The sequence below is a fragment of the Musca autumnalis genome, unplaced genomic scaffold (assembly GCF_047663935.1).
Source record: "Musca autumnalis isolate F117 unplaced genomic scaffold, ASM4766393v1 scaffold_1, whole genome shotgun sequence".
NCBI classification, from domain to species: Eukaryota; Metazoa; Arthropoda; class Insecta; order Diptera; family Muscidae; genus Musca; species Musca autumnalis.
Window position 1 is genome coordinate 218,349,577 of NW_027411644.1, and position 15,706 is coordinate 218,365,282.

The 15,706-nt window shown below is 35.7% G+C and overlaps 1 protein-coding gene across 2 annotated transcripts in view; it reads left to right on the forward strand.

The window, feature by feature from the left end:
• The first annotated feature begins 336 nt into the window (after window positions 1-336).
• The window catches only part of timeout (circadian regulator timeout), a 669,268-nt gene continuing 653,898 nt past the window's right edge, over window positions 337-15,706 (forward strand). For both annotated transcript variants that reach the window (XM_073960207.1, XM_073960208.1), the window contains exons 1-2: window positions 337-686; window positions 749-1,072. In XM_073960207.1, coding sequence (XP_073816308.1) covers window positions 585-686; window positions 749-1,072 — 426 coding nt within the window. In that variant the 5' untranslated portion in view covers window positions 337-584. The remainder of the gene's footprint in view (window positions 687-748; window positions 1,073-15,706) is intronic.

Genomic DNA, 15,706 nt, shown 5'->3' on the forward strand with positions numbered 1-15,706 from the left:
GAAACACTACTATACATTTTCACAACCACAAACGATTTTTGTTCACTTTTGTTAAAAATCAAAATCAAGCATTCTTTAACCATGCTTACACAAAATAAAACAATAAAAAATCATTCAATAGGAATATTTATTATTTATTTTCATATTTAATTTGCAATTTTAACGGTTAAATTCCAACATTCGATAACAAAACCACCACAGCTTATCAACAATTTGCACACACACCCGAACGTGATCAGCTGTGAAGCAACGACAAACACCATGGTGGTGTACTAAATTGGTAAGCTTTGTACTAAAGCTTTCATCTAAAAGCTTTTATCTTGTGCCATGTGTTTTTGTTCGCATGCCGGCAAAAAATTGTCAATTATCTTTCTTGTTTTTAAGTTTTTGTTTACTCGCGAAACCGGTCGGTCTCGGTGGTTGTTTAATTCTGTGATTTTGTGAAAAGAAACCCTCTAAACAAACTAATTTTTCGTTTCGAAAGGATATTTTAGTGCGGAGTTGTCGGAAAGAGTTAACACGTGGTAATACGTAAAGAAAGACTGCGAATTTGATAAGAACATTTCAAGTAAATCATCCCAAACATGTCGGTGCTATTGGCTGACATTGATGCCACTTGCGCGGCCTTGGGTTATTCCGATGGTCAACGTTATCAGGCTGAGCCTGATGCCATCCAAGGCTTAAAGGTAAGTGGGAAATAAAATTCTAATTCAATGAATTCCATGTAATCGCAATCAATTTTTTGCAGCATTTAATTTGGATTTTACGTCGTGATCTTGATAACCATGAATATCGCCGGCACTTGGGTCATGCCAAAGTGCTACAAACTGATTTAGTTTATATGCTGCCTGAATATGTCAACGATGAAGAATTTGCTGATGTTCTCATTCGTCTGTTGGTCATTTTAACCAATCCCACTTTGCTTTTATATCGTGATGGCCCACCCAAAGATAATCATGGACGTAAAGTTTTCATGGAATTGATTGATATTCTGCAAGGCTATAAAAGTGCCTTTACGCGAGATAAAATATGGGCTGCCCTATTTGGAAAACTCAAGGCATCGCTGGAAGTGGTAAGTAAAGGAAGGGGAATTTTATATTTTAGAATTTTAATCCCAGGGTGTTATAATGTAGAGTTTGAGATGTCTTCAGTTGGTCATGGAAACAGGGAGATTTGAGATCAGTGGGAAAATTATGTAAAAGTTTAAATAGAGAAAAATCTTCCATTTTTTTTAGAGTGTTTTTAAAACATAGTTGCTGTAGCAGCAGAACCCAACGCGGAATATAGGTTTGATGATGGGTTGGCAGCCGCTGGTCGCAACCGGGTCAATCCGGTACTAAAGAACCCGCAGCCGTGGGATTGTTAGAACACAGTCACTTATTTAGCAACCAGTGAATTTATGATGAACCCTTAAATTTAAAAATGTCGCTCCAATTTGTTCTGTTATATTAAATATTATGGAAATAATAATTCCCTCGTATATCCCAAGAGGGACAAGGGAGAATCATCTCATATCAATGAGTGCATCCCTATGCATATTTTTAGCTTAATGATATGATACCTAGTTTTTATCGCTGAGTCCGACACGTTTTGCCTTATATAACAAGGTATCATTCGAGGATAATATTTAGTCAGTATCCTGTTATTCAATTTTTTCAACTTAGGTTAACGATTTTTGAAAAGGATTTTTTCGGAAGGTCATGAAAAACATTTGACATACCTGAATAAATCTCATTTTTAAGGTCCTAGTACAATTTTCGAATCCGTTTATCATTGGGTAGCAATGCTACTTTGAAGTAGGCTGTCATGTCTTTGTCAGACTGACACAAAAATATCATCCAAGCCAATAAAGAGTCTGTCTATTGCTTCCCTCTTGCTCCTTCATGCACAAGACGTCAATTACATCACTCCATTACGGCAAATGTCCAGATATACTGTTTTTGAAGACCGAATTTCCTAGAGGTCTTTCCGGTAGTGTTTTCTGTCAACTTTGACTACGTTTCTGCTTTGTTTAAACACCTCATTGACAATCGCTCTTCTGTAGAAACCGTGATTTATTTTAAGGACGTTCGGGTTCTAAAATATTTCTCGGACGGGCTTTGTCATCTTCGAAATTATTTTGTCACTGTCAGATAAGCAGTGCAAGTTACTAAATTCTCCGAAAAAAGTCTACCTTTGATTTGAACTTTGATATTTTTCTCAAACTTTTGGTCGGCACTATAGTTTATCAGTTTCCTCCTAGAGAGATATTTGTCCACGTAGCATGGATGATTGAAAAAGAATAGAAATCTAACGAGCGAAATAAGAAATTAAAAGAGGACATTTAAGGTTACATCTCCAGTCCAAGAAAGCGGGCTGCTTCGACTGGGTGTGTCCACAAAGAATCAGGATGCAAAGAGGTGTCTTGTAATGTGTGGCGTTTGTCCACATTTTGGACATGTATATGAGATGTCAGGTTTAAGTGGAGATAGGTATCTCGGTGCTCTTGAACCAACTTTAAATGGAAGGTGCTTACACCTGGGAAGAAAAAATCGCAGGAAATTCACATTTTTAGGTTTATTTTAGGTTTTTGCAATTTTGCTTGGAAACTGCAAGTCCTTTCGAAGTGAGGCTAAAGAAAATTTTGTAGCTGTGAAAATTTACCAGAGGATTAACCGTTTTGATTCTTTCCTATGGTTTACCATTTTTGAGATATAGAAGTTCAGGTCACATTTTTGGTTTTTTTTTGGTTAGGTTTTCACGACTTGCTCGAAAACGGAAAGTCTTATCGAAATGGGACTAGACTAGGGACTTATTTGATATGGATTGCGGTTTCCAAGAAAAATCTGGAAAATCTAAAACACTAAAAATGTGACCGCGCGCTCAGTCGATTTTTTGGTTTTTTGATTTTTCTCGTCTATGAAAATTGTGGTTTCAGAATCCGCAAAAACTTACCAGGTGTAAACACCTTCCATTTAAAGTTGGCCCAAGAGCACCGTTGTATAGCTGTTTAAATACCTGGACATACCAGATCAGAGTTGTGATAAGATAGATCTGTTTTTTTTCTGACTAATATATTTTCATCATTACTAAGGGGTGGGGGCTCGCATATGATGAAGTGTATTCATGTACCATCTCTGTGTGGAAGTGATTCATTGTCTGTTGTATGTCATCAGGGGATGCATTGAGTGATATTTTTTATTTCTTTTCGGAAGTCTAGCTGCAGCGCCTTTGGTTCGGGTGACTAGTTTGTATCAACTTGTTTCGTCCTGTCTCGTAAGTAAAATGCAATACTCTTTCACTGGTAGCAACTTGGTTTCTTTGAAGAGATGTCCCTGTGGTGCTTTTGTGTGGCATCCAGTGGCTATTGTCAGTACGTATTTTAGATAGTTTGGAGGTTACTTAATTTAGTATTGCATATACCAGGGGTCTATATTGGTGCCGCATAGTCCACTAGGGCCAGAGCCCAATGACTATGTACGTTGTGAGAATAGTTACATTATCGTTCCCCGAAGTGCTACCACACAGCTTTGAGCATTTAGCTTCGTTACCGGCTACCATCTTAGCGTGTATGCCGAAGAGGTGAAGGATATAAAATATGACTCCCAGCATTTTGGGGGTTTAAGTCGTTAAGTTTGTGATTTACCTCTTGAATATAATGACTATAGATTTTCGGGCGGATAGTTGAGGTTTTCTATTTGAAAAAAATCTGTGAGGTATGGAAGGTTAGGCTAGGTTATTTTCTAGTTTTCTTTTCTATCATTCGACATGTCAGTGCAGTTTTTGTTGTTGTAACAGTGTTTATTATTATGTTTGTATGTTCGTTCTTCTGTTCAATCTGGTTCTGGGTCTATCTCCAGTTCCAGGAAAATGGCTGCTTCGATGGGATGTATCCACAGATCCACTGGAGTTAGATGAGTTGGTTTGGCGGGGCAGTTGAAACGGTGCTTTGTGTCGTGCTGGCCCATGCCGCATACTGGTCAGATGTCTTGCACGGTGTGATCTACTTCCGCCCAATAAGCGTAGTTGAGCAAAAACTACTCTGGTTTGTCGTGGCAGCTGACGCTCTTTAGCTGCGATATATGGGGGATGTACTCCGATAACTTTGTTCACTCTATATTTGCTTATGGCCTTAGCAACTGCATCCGTGTGAATACTATTTAAACCTGCTTGAGATGGTGATTGGGATGGCTCTCAGGGTAACACCCAAAGCATCTCATTGTGTTGCTTTACTGGAAGAATCTTTGCCTCCTCATGTAGATGGTCCACTGAAGACTTGAGGAGGCACCCTGCTGCTGTTCTCAGGGCGCCATTCTGACAGGTTTGAATATTTTTCCAATTCGTATCACATAATCTCGTGGACCAAACAGGAGCCGCATAGCTTACCACAGACCGACCTATCGCGTTATATGTGGTCAACAAGGTTGCACCCCAAGTGCTGCCGTCTAGGGACGTGAGGACCTTGTTCCTGCTTTTCAGTTTGTGGTAGATAGCTGTGGCGGGTGCGCACGACTTGAATGTAGTGTCGAATGTGTCCACTAAAATTTTGGGGCAGTTTATTTGTTTGTTTGGTCTGCTACCGTCGACCATGACATTCAACCCTCGTCCAAACTGCGCTGTCCATGTGGTGAACAGAGTGGCCGTAGATTTTGTGGCGGAAATCGGTAAAATAGGTGTTCAGTCTCTCACAGATGTCATCAGGGAAGGTACCTGTAGCCAGGGTCGTGCAATCATCCGCATTCGTTACGATCCCGATGCCGTCTGGAGGGTAGAGGTTAAACACAGTTGTATTTAAGGATGTGTGGGTACACCTTGTTTTTTTCCTTTGGGGATATCTGTGCGTCCTTCAGAAGAAGGGTATAACTAACTGTATCGAACGCTTTCGACAAATCCAATGCCACAAGGATTGCTCTTTGGTAGACCCTTTTGCTTTTCAGACCTTGAGGTTACATCATTGAGTGCTGTGGCCTTGCTCCTTCCAGCTCGGAATAGTATCGTCTCTAGCACATTAACGACCGGTGACTGGAGTGATAAAGGTCGATAAGAAAATCCCAATTGCCCTCGATTACAAAGTTTGGTCTAGTAATGTGTCCGTTTTGATGTGTTGTAACTACAAAGTTACTTGAGTTATTCGAATAGGTTTGGCAGGAAAATGTGTAGGATGTTGTGCGGACCTGTACTGCATTCTGGGGAGATGTTTTGCACGATGTCATCAATCCTTGATGATAAGGGAGGATGTAGAATTAGTTTCGGATATTTTTATATTTCTCGCATGATAATATGTGGTAAGATTGATCAAATAGGAGTTCAGCCTTTCGCAAATGACACCAGGGACCTTCTTTCTAGATTTCGAGAGTGAATTAAATAGTCCCATCGCCCCTGCTGGGTAATTTGATCTCACTTCGTATATTCGACCAGCAGGTATATAGCTAGCTGGTAGGGTCACCCTTATTGACCGTGCAAAACGTAGAGCTATTAATCTGCTCAGCCAGCACTATATCTTTGTCTTATCACTTTCCTGTTGCTCGACAAGTTGTCGGTTAGCATAACTTTTTGTGTCTGTCATCGTGGCATTGCTAAATGTGACGGAAATGTGTTTTACTTCTTGCCAGGATTCGTGAGTTGTTTTCCATGACTCTCAGGTCGTAAGGGTTGGTTCGGCGAACCTCATCACGGTCGTTTGTTAGTTTTTTTAGTATTCGCTGTTCAGTCATAACAACGAACTGGTTGTTGTTGTTGTTGTAGCAGCATACAAACCTACGTAGAAGCATAGGTTTGATGCTGGGTTGGCAGCCGCTGGCCGAAATACTATGATTTCGGGTCAATCCGGTACGATAGAACCCGATGCCGTGGGATTGACAACGAACTGGTAAAATTTTTCATTGATTGGACAATGGAATATCTAGAAAATTCACCTTTGGTCCCATAAAATTTGCTATGAAATTAAGAGCACTCAGGGGACACATGTTAATGTTAACCGATCGCCATAAAATTGATTATTTAAGGAATAAAATTGGATATTTAAAAATTTACTTTGTTTGGGACAGTCTAGTGTACACTGAGTTATGGTCATTCACCAAGACGAAAGGTCGTTGACATCAAATCAAAGTCCTTAGCTTCAGAGTAAAAGCAATAGTCCTTAAGGTCATTGGACCACATTTATGGTTTATTAAATCAGCTAAGTAAAATAATAATCCTCACTTTACAGATACGATTATTTTTTGTCATATAATTAACGGGCTACTGTACTTTCGGGGTTCTTATCCTAAATTTATCTTTAGATTGATATTTTTACTATTTTCGAGAAACTTCGGTACTGTAATGTACAAATTAAAAATGTCTATACCTTTCTCATAATTCGACATATGTATGTATGTAAATGTATTTTGAAAAATTTTTAATGACTTATCTACTCATAAATCATGCCATTTCATAGTTTTCATAATTACAGCCACATAATTTGCTTATTTTGTTTGTTTCGTTTTTCTGTTGGTGGAGTAAAAAACTTTATTTTGTGCAGACACATATTTTTATCCTTTAATTAGAAGTGTTGTTTTTGTAAATTTTCTTTTATTCTAAAACTTTGACTTTTCAAAGAATTCTGTAGTTTTACCAGACGTACACAAATATTTGAGTGGAAACTGTCATTCTTCTTTTCCAAACTCTTGGCTGTCTACTCAAAATGCAATTTTCTTAAACATTTCTTTCAATTTGCTTTCGTTATTGTTTTCTTTTGGATTTCAGAGAGTTATTTGTGTGTGCGTTTTTTCCTGAAATCTAAAACAGTGACAATTACTTTTCAGTCAAGTCATTTACATGTCTTGAGATGATGGTGGACATTAGGGGGGATAGACCGACAAATGGGATTAAGGGCAATGTTCTTATGCGTTAAGTAATAAACCGTTTTTAAGAACTTCAAGACCAATAATCGCGGATATTTTAAATAACACTTTTTTAAAGGAATATTTTTCCAAGGACTTCAAGACCAATAATTGTGGATTTGTTAAAGAATATTTTTTTCACGGACTTCAAGACCAATAATCGTGGATCTTTTAAAGGATTATTTTCAAGGACTTCAAGAACAATGATAGTGGATTTGTAAAGAATATTTTTTCAAGAACTGCAAGACCAGTAATCGTAGATTTTTTAAAGAATATTTTTAAGGACTTCAAGAGCAATAATCGTGGATTTTTTAAGAATATTTTTTGCAACGACTTCAAGATCAATAATCGTGGACTTTTTAAAGATTTTTTTGTTTAAGGACTTCAAGACCAATAATCGCGGATTTTTTAAAGAATATAATTTTTTTCAAGGACTTCAAGACAAATAATCGTGGATTTTTTAAAAAACAATTTTGTCAAGGACTTCAAGGCCAATAATCTTGAGATTTTATAGAATATTTTTTAAGGACTTCAAGACCAATAATCGTGGATTTTCATAATCGTGGATTTCGTGGATAAAGAATATATTTTCAAGGACTTCAAGATCAACAATCGTGGATTTTTTAAGAATATTTTTCGCAACGACTTCAAGATCAATAATCGTGGACTTTTTAAAGATTTTTTTGTTTAAGGACTTCAAGACCAATAATCGCGGATTTTTTAAAGAATATAATTTTTTTCAAGGACTTCAAGACAAATAATCGTGGATTATTTAAAGAATAATTTTCCAAGGACTTCAAGACCAATAAACCTGGATTTTTTAAAGAATAATTTTTCAAGTACTTCAAGACCAATATTCGCGGATTTTTTAAAGAATATTTTTTTCAAGGACTTCAAGACCAATAATCCTGAATTTTTTAAAGAATATTTTTCAAGGACTTCAAGACCAATAATCCTGCTTTTTTTAAAGAATATGTTTTTCAAGGACTTCAAGACTTATAATCGTGGACTTTTTATAGAATATTTTTTTCAAGGACTTCGTGAATTTTTAAAGAATATTTTTTTCAAGGACATCAAGACCAATAATCGTGGATTTTCTACAGCATATTTTTTCTAGGACTTCAAAATCAATAATCGTGGATTTTTTAAAGATTATTTTTTCAAGGCCTTCAAGACCAATAAACGTTGATATTTTATAGAACATTTTCCTAGGACTTCAAGCCAAAAATCGTGGAATTTTTAAAGAATATTTTTCAAGGACATCAAGACCAATAATCGTGGATTTTTTAATAAATGTATTTTCAGGGACTTCAAGACCAGTAATCGAGGATATTTTAGTCAACTTTTTCAAGGATTTTAATACAAATAATCGTGGATTTTTTAGACAATATTTTCAAGGACTTCAAGACCAATAATCGTGGATTTTTTAATTATAATTATTCAAAGACATCAAGACCAATAATCGTGTATTTTTTACAGAATGTTGTTTCCACGGACTTCAAAATTAATAATCGTGGATTTTTTAAAGAATATTTTTTTAAGGACTTCAAGACCAATATTCTCAGATTTTTTTAAGAATATTTTTTCAACGACTTCAAGACCAATAATCCTGGATTTTTTCAAGGACTTCAAGACCAATAATCCTGGATTTTTTAAAGAATATGTTGTTCAAGGACTTCAAGACTTATAATCGTGGATTTTTTAAAGAATATTTTTTCAAGGACTTCAAGACCAATAATCGTGGATTTTTTGATTATAATTGTTCAAAGACATCAAGACCAATAATCGTGGATTTTTTAATTATAATTGTTCAAAGACATCAAGACCAATAATCGTGTATTTTTTACAGAATATTGTTTCCACGGACTTCAAAATTAATAATCGTGGATTTTTTAAAGAATATTTTTTTAAGGACTTCAAGACCAATATTCTCAGATTTTTTTAAGAATATTTTTTCAACGACTTCAAGACCAATAATCGTGGATTTTTTAAAGAATATTTTTTTTTTTTCAAGGACTACTATACCAATTATCGTGGATTTTTTAAAGAATATTTTTTTCAAGGACTACAGGACCAATTGTCGTAGATTTTTTAAAGAATATTTTTTCAGGGACTTCAAGACCAATAATCGTGGATTTTTTAAAAAAAATTTTTTCAGGGACTTCAAGACCAATAATCGTGGATTTTTAAAGATTTTTTTTTCAAGAACTTCAACCAGGAATTCAGGCCAATAATCCTGTATTTTTAAAGAATATTTGTCAAGGACTTCAAGACCAATAATCGTGGATTTTTTAAATTTTTTTTTTCAAGAACTTCAACCAGGAATTCAGGCCAATAATCCTGTATTTTTAAAGAATATTTGTCAAGGACTTCAAGACCAATAATCCTGGATTTTTTAAATTTTTTTTCAAGAACTTCAACCAGGAATTCAGGCCAATAATCCTGTATTTTTAAAGAATATTTGTCAAGGACTTCAAGACCAATAATCGTGGATTTTTTAAATTTTTTTCAAGAACTTCAACCAGGAATTCAGGCCAATAATCCTGTATTTTTAAAGAATATTTGTCAAGGACTTCAAGACCAATAATCGTGGATTTTTTAAATTTTTTTTCAAGAACTTCAACCAGGAATTCATGCCAATAATCGTGGATTTTTTTAAGATTTTTTTCCAAGAACTTCAACCAGGAATTCAGGCCAATAATCCTGTATTTTTAATGAATATTTTTCAAGGACTTCAAGGCCAATAATCGTGGATTATTTAAAGAATATTTTCCAAGGACTTCAAGGCAGAAATCGATTTTTAAAAGAATATTTTTAAGGACTTCAAGACCAATATGTATGTATGTTGTATTTGATACGAGATGTTTAATAGTTGGTAGATCATAAAGAGGTATTTCAAAGGTTTGTTGCTGGTTTATTTAAAAAATTAAAAAAAAAATTGAAACCAAAGAAGAAGGCAACCCTTATCCTCCCTATTGTAGGTTAGTCACATTTGTTTAAGAAAAATCTCATCATTGTCTACGTTGACATTTCAAGTTATTCTCGTTTTGCGTTTTTGTTCCTTTTTTGTTGGCACAATATCTGTGTGTTATGCGGTGCATGAACGACTGTGCTTGTATCAGAGACATTGTGCCTTAAATGTGTCTGAACTTTTGACGAACACCACCAACAAAAACTCATTTTTCCCTTCAATCTGAACTCGGAGAATTGTTTTTCGACAACTTGGCTGACAAATGTGTCAATTCTGTTTTTTCGTATCTCAGTAAAAGTGTCTGGTTCTGAAGGGTGGTGGTGGTGGTGCTGGGAATAATTGGTGTTTGTGTAACTTATGGTGTATGGCAGTGACGTTATTCTGCCTGGTGCTACTATGACTGGCTGTATGTCTGCTACTTGTCTGCTAAGATGTCTCCTTAAGACAAGATTAAGCTAAAAGTTTCTGGGCATGCATACATCTGCAAAAATGGATGGTGACAACAAAAATTGGAATTCTTTGCTCGAAGAGAAACTTGACACCAACAAAAACAGAAAAAATACATTCTGGAACCACATAGTAGTACTTGGTAAACATTTAATTGTTCCTAGAATTTCTTGTTGTTTTCTATTCAATTTAAAAAAATACAAAAAAATATAAAACTTGTTGCTCTCAAGTTGAGATTTTATCGTTTTGATTGCTAAGTAAATCTCAAGTGAAATTTTAACAAATGGAAATGGTTTTAAAAGTTGTTGCCTAATAACTGCTAAGATAACAATGTTTTGAGAGAAGGCAGAGGAAAAGTTATTACCACATTCCTCATTATGTTTATGTTAAAAACAGTCATTAAATTCTGAAAATATACGAATCAGGTTCCGAATACATAGAACGTCTATATGGCTCTTCTATCAATATAACACACACCAGTCGATTCTCTGGTAGAATCCTCCCTGCATAACGACCTCAAAATCGATGGCTCTACCTTTCCACATACACTTCAAAAAAAAATCAAAAACTGTATAAAAAACATATCTACAATACGTGATCTGCGGAACCAAGTTGCTGATGTTAAATGATTGAATTAAGTGTTTCGACCATATATTTCGTCTTAGCCAACACAAAACCCTGAGTCCAATGTTCCATGTTGTTATTTTTCTAAAAAATATTCGAATGTATCAGCTGTTCTGAAAGAGATATACCCTCAGCCTCGAATCTAAAGAAAAGTAGGTAAAGTAGAGAAAAGTAGCAAACATAATGTGGGAGGTACTCGAAAGAATGGACTGGTGTAGTCGATATTCCGACATAATTCGAGGCTGTAAAAAACACCAAAATATACAATGTTTGGACTAAATTGGTTTCTTCCTTTGAGGGTTATCATACGTACTACGTGGGTCACTATAAAACTGTCTGACCTAGGCAACAAGCATTGTCACCAGGCTTCATTTGACATTTTTTTTCAAAAGTTTGACGGTTTTCAGGCTAAGCGTACTTAGGACAGTTTGACATACGACTAGGTATTGGACATTTTTTATACCCTCAGCCTTTAGGCTATGAAGGGTATATACACTTTCATACGGACAAAATGTGCCTCATCGAAATAATGGTTTTAGACCCCAAGTATGTTTGGACGAAATGTGTTTCAGACAATTTGGAGTCGATTGAGCAATGTCCGTCCGTCTGTCTGGCTGGCTGGAGCGCACGATAACTCTCGAAGGGATGAACCGATTCGGTTCAAATTTTGGCTTTCGTAATATTTTGTCCAAACTTAGTTTAAGTTCGAAGATGAGCTATATCGGTCCACTCCTTCCGGTACCTCCCCCACAAAAGTTCGAAAATGTTCGGAAAATTTGTACGCACGATAACTCTTGAAGGGTGTAACCGATTTGGTCCATACTTTGCCCATCGTGGAGCGTGTACCAGACTTAGATCAGGTTTTAATATGGACTCAATCGGTCCACTCCGTCGGGTACCTCCCACACAAAATTTTGGAAAAGTTCAGTTTAGGAACATCTCTCGAATCGCTTTGATTTTTGCTTTAGCAACTTGTATTCACTGCCCTCCATACGACGGTATAAGTTTCATCAGGGGCAAGTCCATTCTTCCTGAGAAAATAGCCTGAAAGTTGCAAAAAACCTCTATGACACCGTGTGAGGAGGTTGGAGGGCAAAATAACTCTCGAACAGGTCTGCCGATTCGGTCCAAAGTTTGGCCTTAGTAATATTTTGTCCAAACATAGTTTAAGTTCGAAGATAAGCCATATCGGTCCACTCCTTCAGGTACCTCCCCCACAAAAGTTCAAAAATGTTCGGTAAAATTGTGCGTACGATAACCCTTGAAGAGAGTGGCCGAATTGGTCCATACTTTACACATCCTAATATATCTACCAGATATAGATCAGGTTCAAATATAGACTATATTTGTCCACTCCATCCGGTACCTCCCACTCAAAATTTCGGATACATGTTCACTTTAAGACCTGCTTTCGAATTACTTTGATTTTTGTTGAATCAACTTGCATTGCTGCCTCAATTGCGATGGTAAAAGTTGTTTCAGGGGCAAGTTCATACTTCTTGAGCAAACATCCCTGAAGGTCTAAAAAACCCCTATGGTACCATATGTAGTGGATGGAGATCCATTCTTTTTAGTATCTCCTCCACAAAACTTTTGATATTAAATCCTAATCAACATTTTTGTCAGTTCAAACGCACAAAATTTTTAAAACACCCTATATACATGCGTTTTTTGAAAAAAAAAATTGTTTTAATATATACAGGCTGAGGGTATATCTCTGTCGGCAAAGCCGACTGATACTTTTTTACTTGTTTTAACAAACTGCGTATACTTACTATCACACGTTATATTTCATGATGTTGCTCATACGTTTTGGAACTAGTACAAGGAACTAGGAACTAGATTACCCAACTCTAGTATACACTTTGATATATGTATGTAGCTATAGCTGATGCGTACACCTTATCTGCGTGTTACCTCCTGTTTTGAATAGCTCAGGGATTTGATCTGCTGTATATTCATGTCTTCGCTACTATTGGATACCAACAGTATGGAAAAATGTTCCTTTCATATCCTGAGCACACTATCTGTATGTACCTCTACCAAAGCCATCTGTTTGATGTTTCAATCTTTGGTAGAACTTTCGGACTTCATGCTGGGTCCTGTACATCTAGATTTTTTTCAGCACGACACTCCTGGTCATACCATGGATTCCTTGGTGGAGGTCTCCGGTATTCAAGTTTGCATGGATTGGGCAATACTTTGCTATTGTGCTTATATGTTATCGATATTTTTTGCAACTTTGGAAAATACGTAATTTTTGCAACTTTATAGAGAAAGAAATAGCTATTTCTCGGAAACTATAACAGATATTGTGTTCATTGTTCTTTTGTTAGGTACGTAGGATTGATGTCCTTAAGAAGCGTTGTATTCAATAAATTACCGTAGCGTTTACACAAAGAGAGCTATTTTATTTTTCCTCAGGTAATAATTTTTCGTGAAATTCCAACTTTAGTGGACTAGAAATTTTAGGGAGAGCTTGGAATAAAGAATTTTTACTGAATGATGCCTAAGAGTGTCCTCTTTCATGGGTAATAAAAATGTGCGTTTTCCATACCGTTTCCTACATAAATTATAGCTTGTTTACACAAATGGACATTTCTAAGAGTTATATGATTTTATAAGAGTTATATGAGTTTTATGAAAACCCAAGAAGCATTTTTTTAATTTTGGCAAAAATTAAATTAAAAAAAAATTATCACTAATAAATGAGTTGTTTTTTTAAATACCAAAACATCAACAACGGGATTAAGACATTATATTTTGAAAAAAAAAAAATATTTTTGTATTTTTATGGTTTGTTTATTGGTGTTTGATCTTTTTAATAGATGCAAATTATGAAAAAAACTAAAATTTTTAACTTTGACCTTGAATTCCTTTGCAACTACTAGAATTCGAATGTTCTTAATGCATCGGAAAGCTGGTATAAAATAAAGAAAAAAACGATTCTGAACCACTGTGAGCCGGTCAGGACCGTTCCTTTGTATCTTTCATCCCCTACGTCACCCACAGGGAATCTTGCGTCATATATTTCCAAAGGGTCCCTCACGATGTAAACTTTCTAAACTATTTATACGGTCAGCATTTATGCTATATACAAGGTGGCGCAAAAGTAAACTTCCGATGTTTTTGGCTGTAATTAAAAAAAAAAAAATAATGCAAAACTTTGATTCTTCTTGTGGATTATTTTTATTTGGTCTTTTAATTTTTTACATCAAGTCAAGAATATGATCTCAGATAAATAGCCGCAGCCACAGTTTATTGTCATTTGAGCCCTTTTTATGGCATTTTCCATCACTTTGGCCAAAACTTCCGGCGTCACATTCTTGACGGATATTGTCTTTCAGAGCTGAAAGAGTCTGAGGCTTATTGACATAAAACCGCGAATTCAAAAAGCCCCACAAAAAGAAGTCTGGAGCGGTCAAATCAGGCGATATTACGTTGTGCCAAAGTCACCGACCGATTATTGGTTCTGGAGCAGTGTAGCGTAACGTAACGTTTATTAACGTGTATTTCGCATGTGTTTACTACACAAATGTCAAAACGGAACTGACATTGGGGGCCAATCGTAAAAATTTATAGCATTTTATGATAGGAGGATTACTTTTGTGCCACCTTGTACACTTTGATAAGACCAAAAATGTGCCTCATCGAAATAATGGTTTTAGACCCCAAGTATGTTTGGACGAAATTCGTTTCAGACATTTACCCCCTGGCTGTGGATATACCTCCGTCGGCAAAGTCGACTGGAACTTTTTTACTTGTTTTCGACCCTCTTTCATAATTTGCCTATCTCTCTTTCTCTTATTTATTTGTATTATATTTATTTGCATTTAAAACAAGTCAAATTGTTAACGCAACCAATTTTAAATTATTACTCTTCACTTTCATAAGAAACTTCAAAACACTTCGAAAATACATTTCTACAGCAAATCATAAGAAAACTGAATATCTCGCTGCTGTCCATTCGCATACTTATATCTAATTATTTAAATTAGTTTGCCTTTTTAACAACTATTTGCAGGCTGAAAGAGGACTTACGGAGAAAGCTCTTGGACACTTCACTTTCATTTTCTACAACTGCTGATGGATAATTTTAAAAATTTCGTAATTCATTTCGGCAATCTGGTACAACAGTAAAAGTGGTGTGAGAGTGCTTGTGAATCTTCAATATTCATGAATTGTAAAAAGCATTTAAATTCTTGGTAGTAGTTTTCAAGGTTTCTTCTTTTCATTTGAATATTTAGCAAATATTTAGATTACAGAGATAGAGGACCTCTTTAACTGGGTATAGATGCTGTTTTTGTTCCGCCTTCACCACTTACCCACTTTATCTGGCATTCATAGAAAATACGCACACTTGTCTACTATTCTTCAATGTTCAGTTTCAATGTGAACTGTGATGCTGTTGTTGTTGTTCTTTTTTAAATGAAGAATACAAAAACGTATAATGAAAAAAGTACATTTTTCATTTAGCCTTTGATGGACAGCATAAAAACTCTCTCACCTCCGCCATCGTTCATACCCAACTAATTTGTATGGCCATCTCTGAAGGCCATGTTATTTTTTCTTATGTAAACAAGGAGAAATTGTGAATCTTCCTCATGACCTCTCCACTGCGTGTCCATTCAGTTACGCCAGCACACATTTGTCCATTCATTCGTTGCAAAACTTAGTTAGAAGTAAACTTTAGAGAATTTCTGCCAACAGAACGTTGCTCTATGTTCCGACGCTACAGAATAGTAGAATCTAAATACCCTGTAAGGAAAATACAGGTTCTACTAGGCACAAAAAAAACAAAATC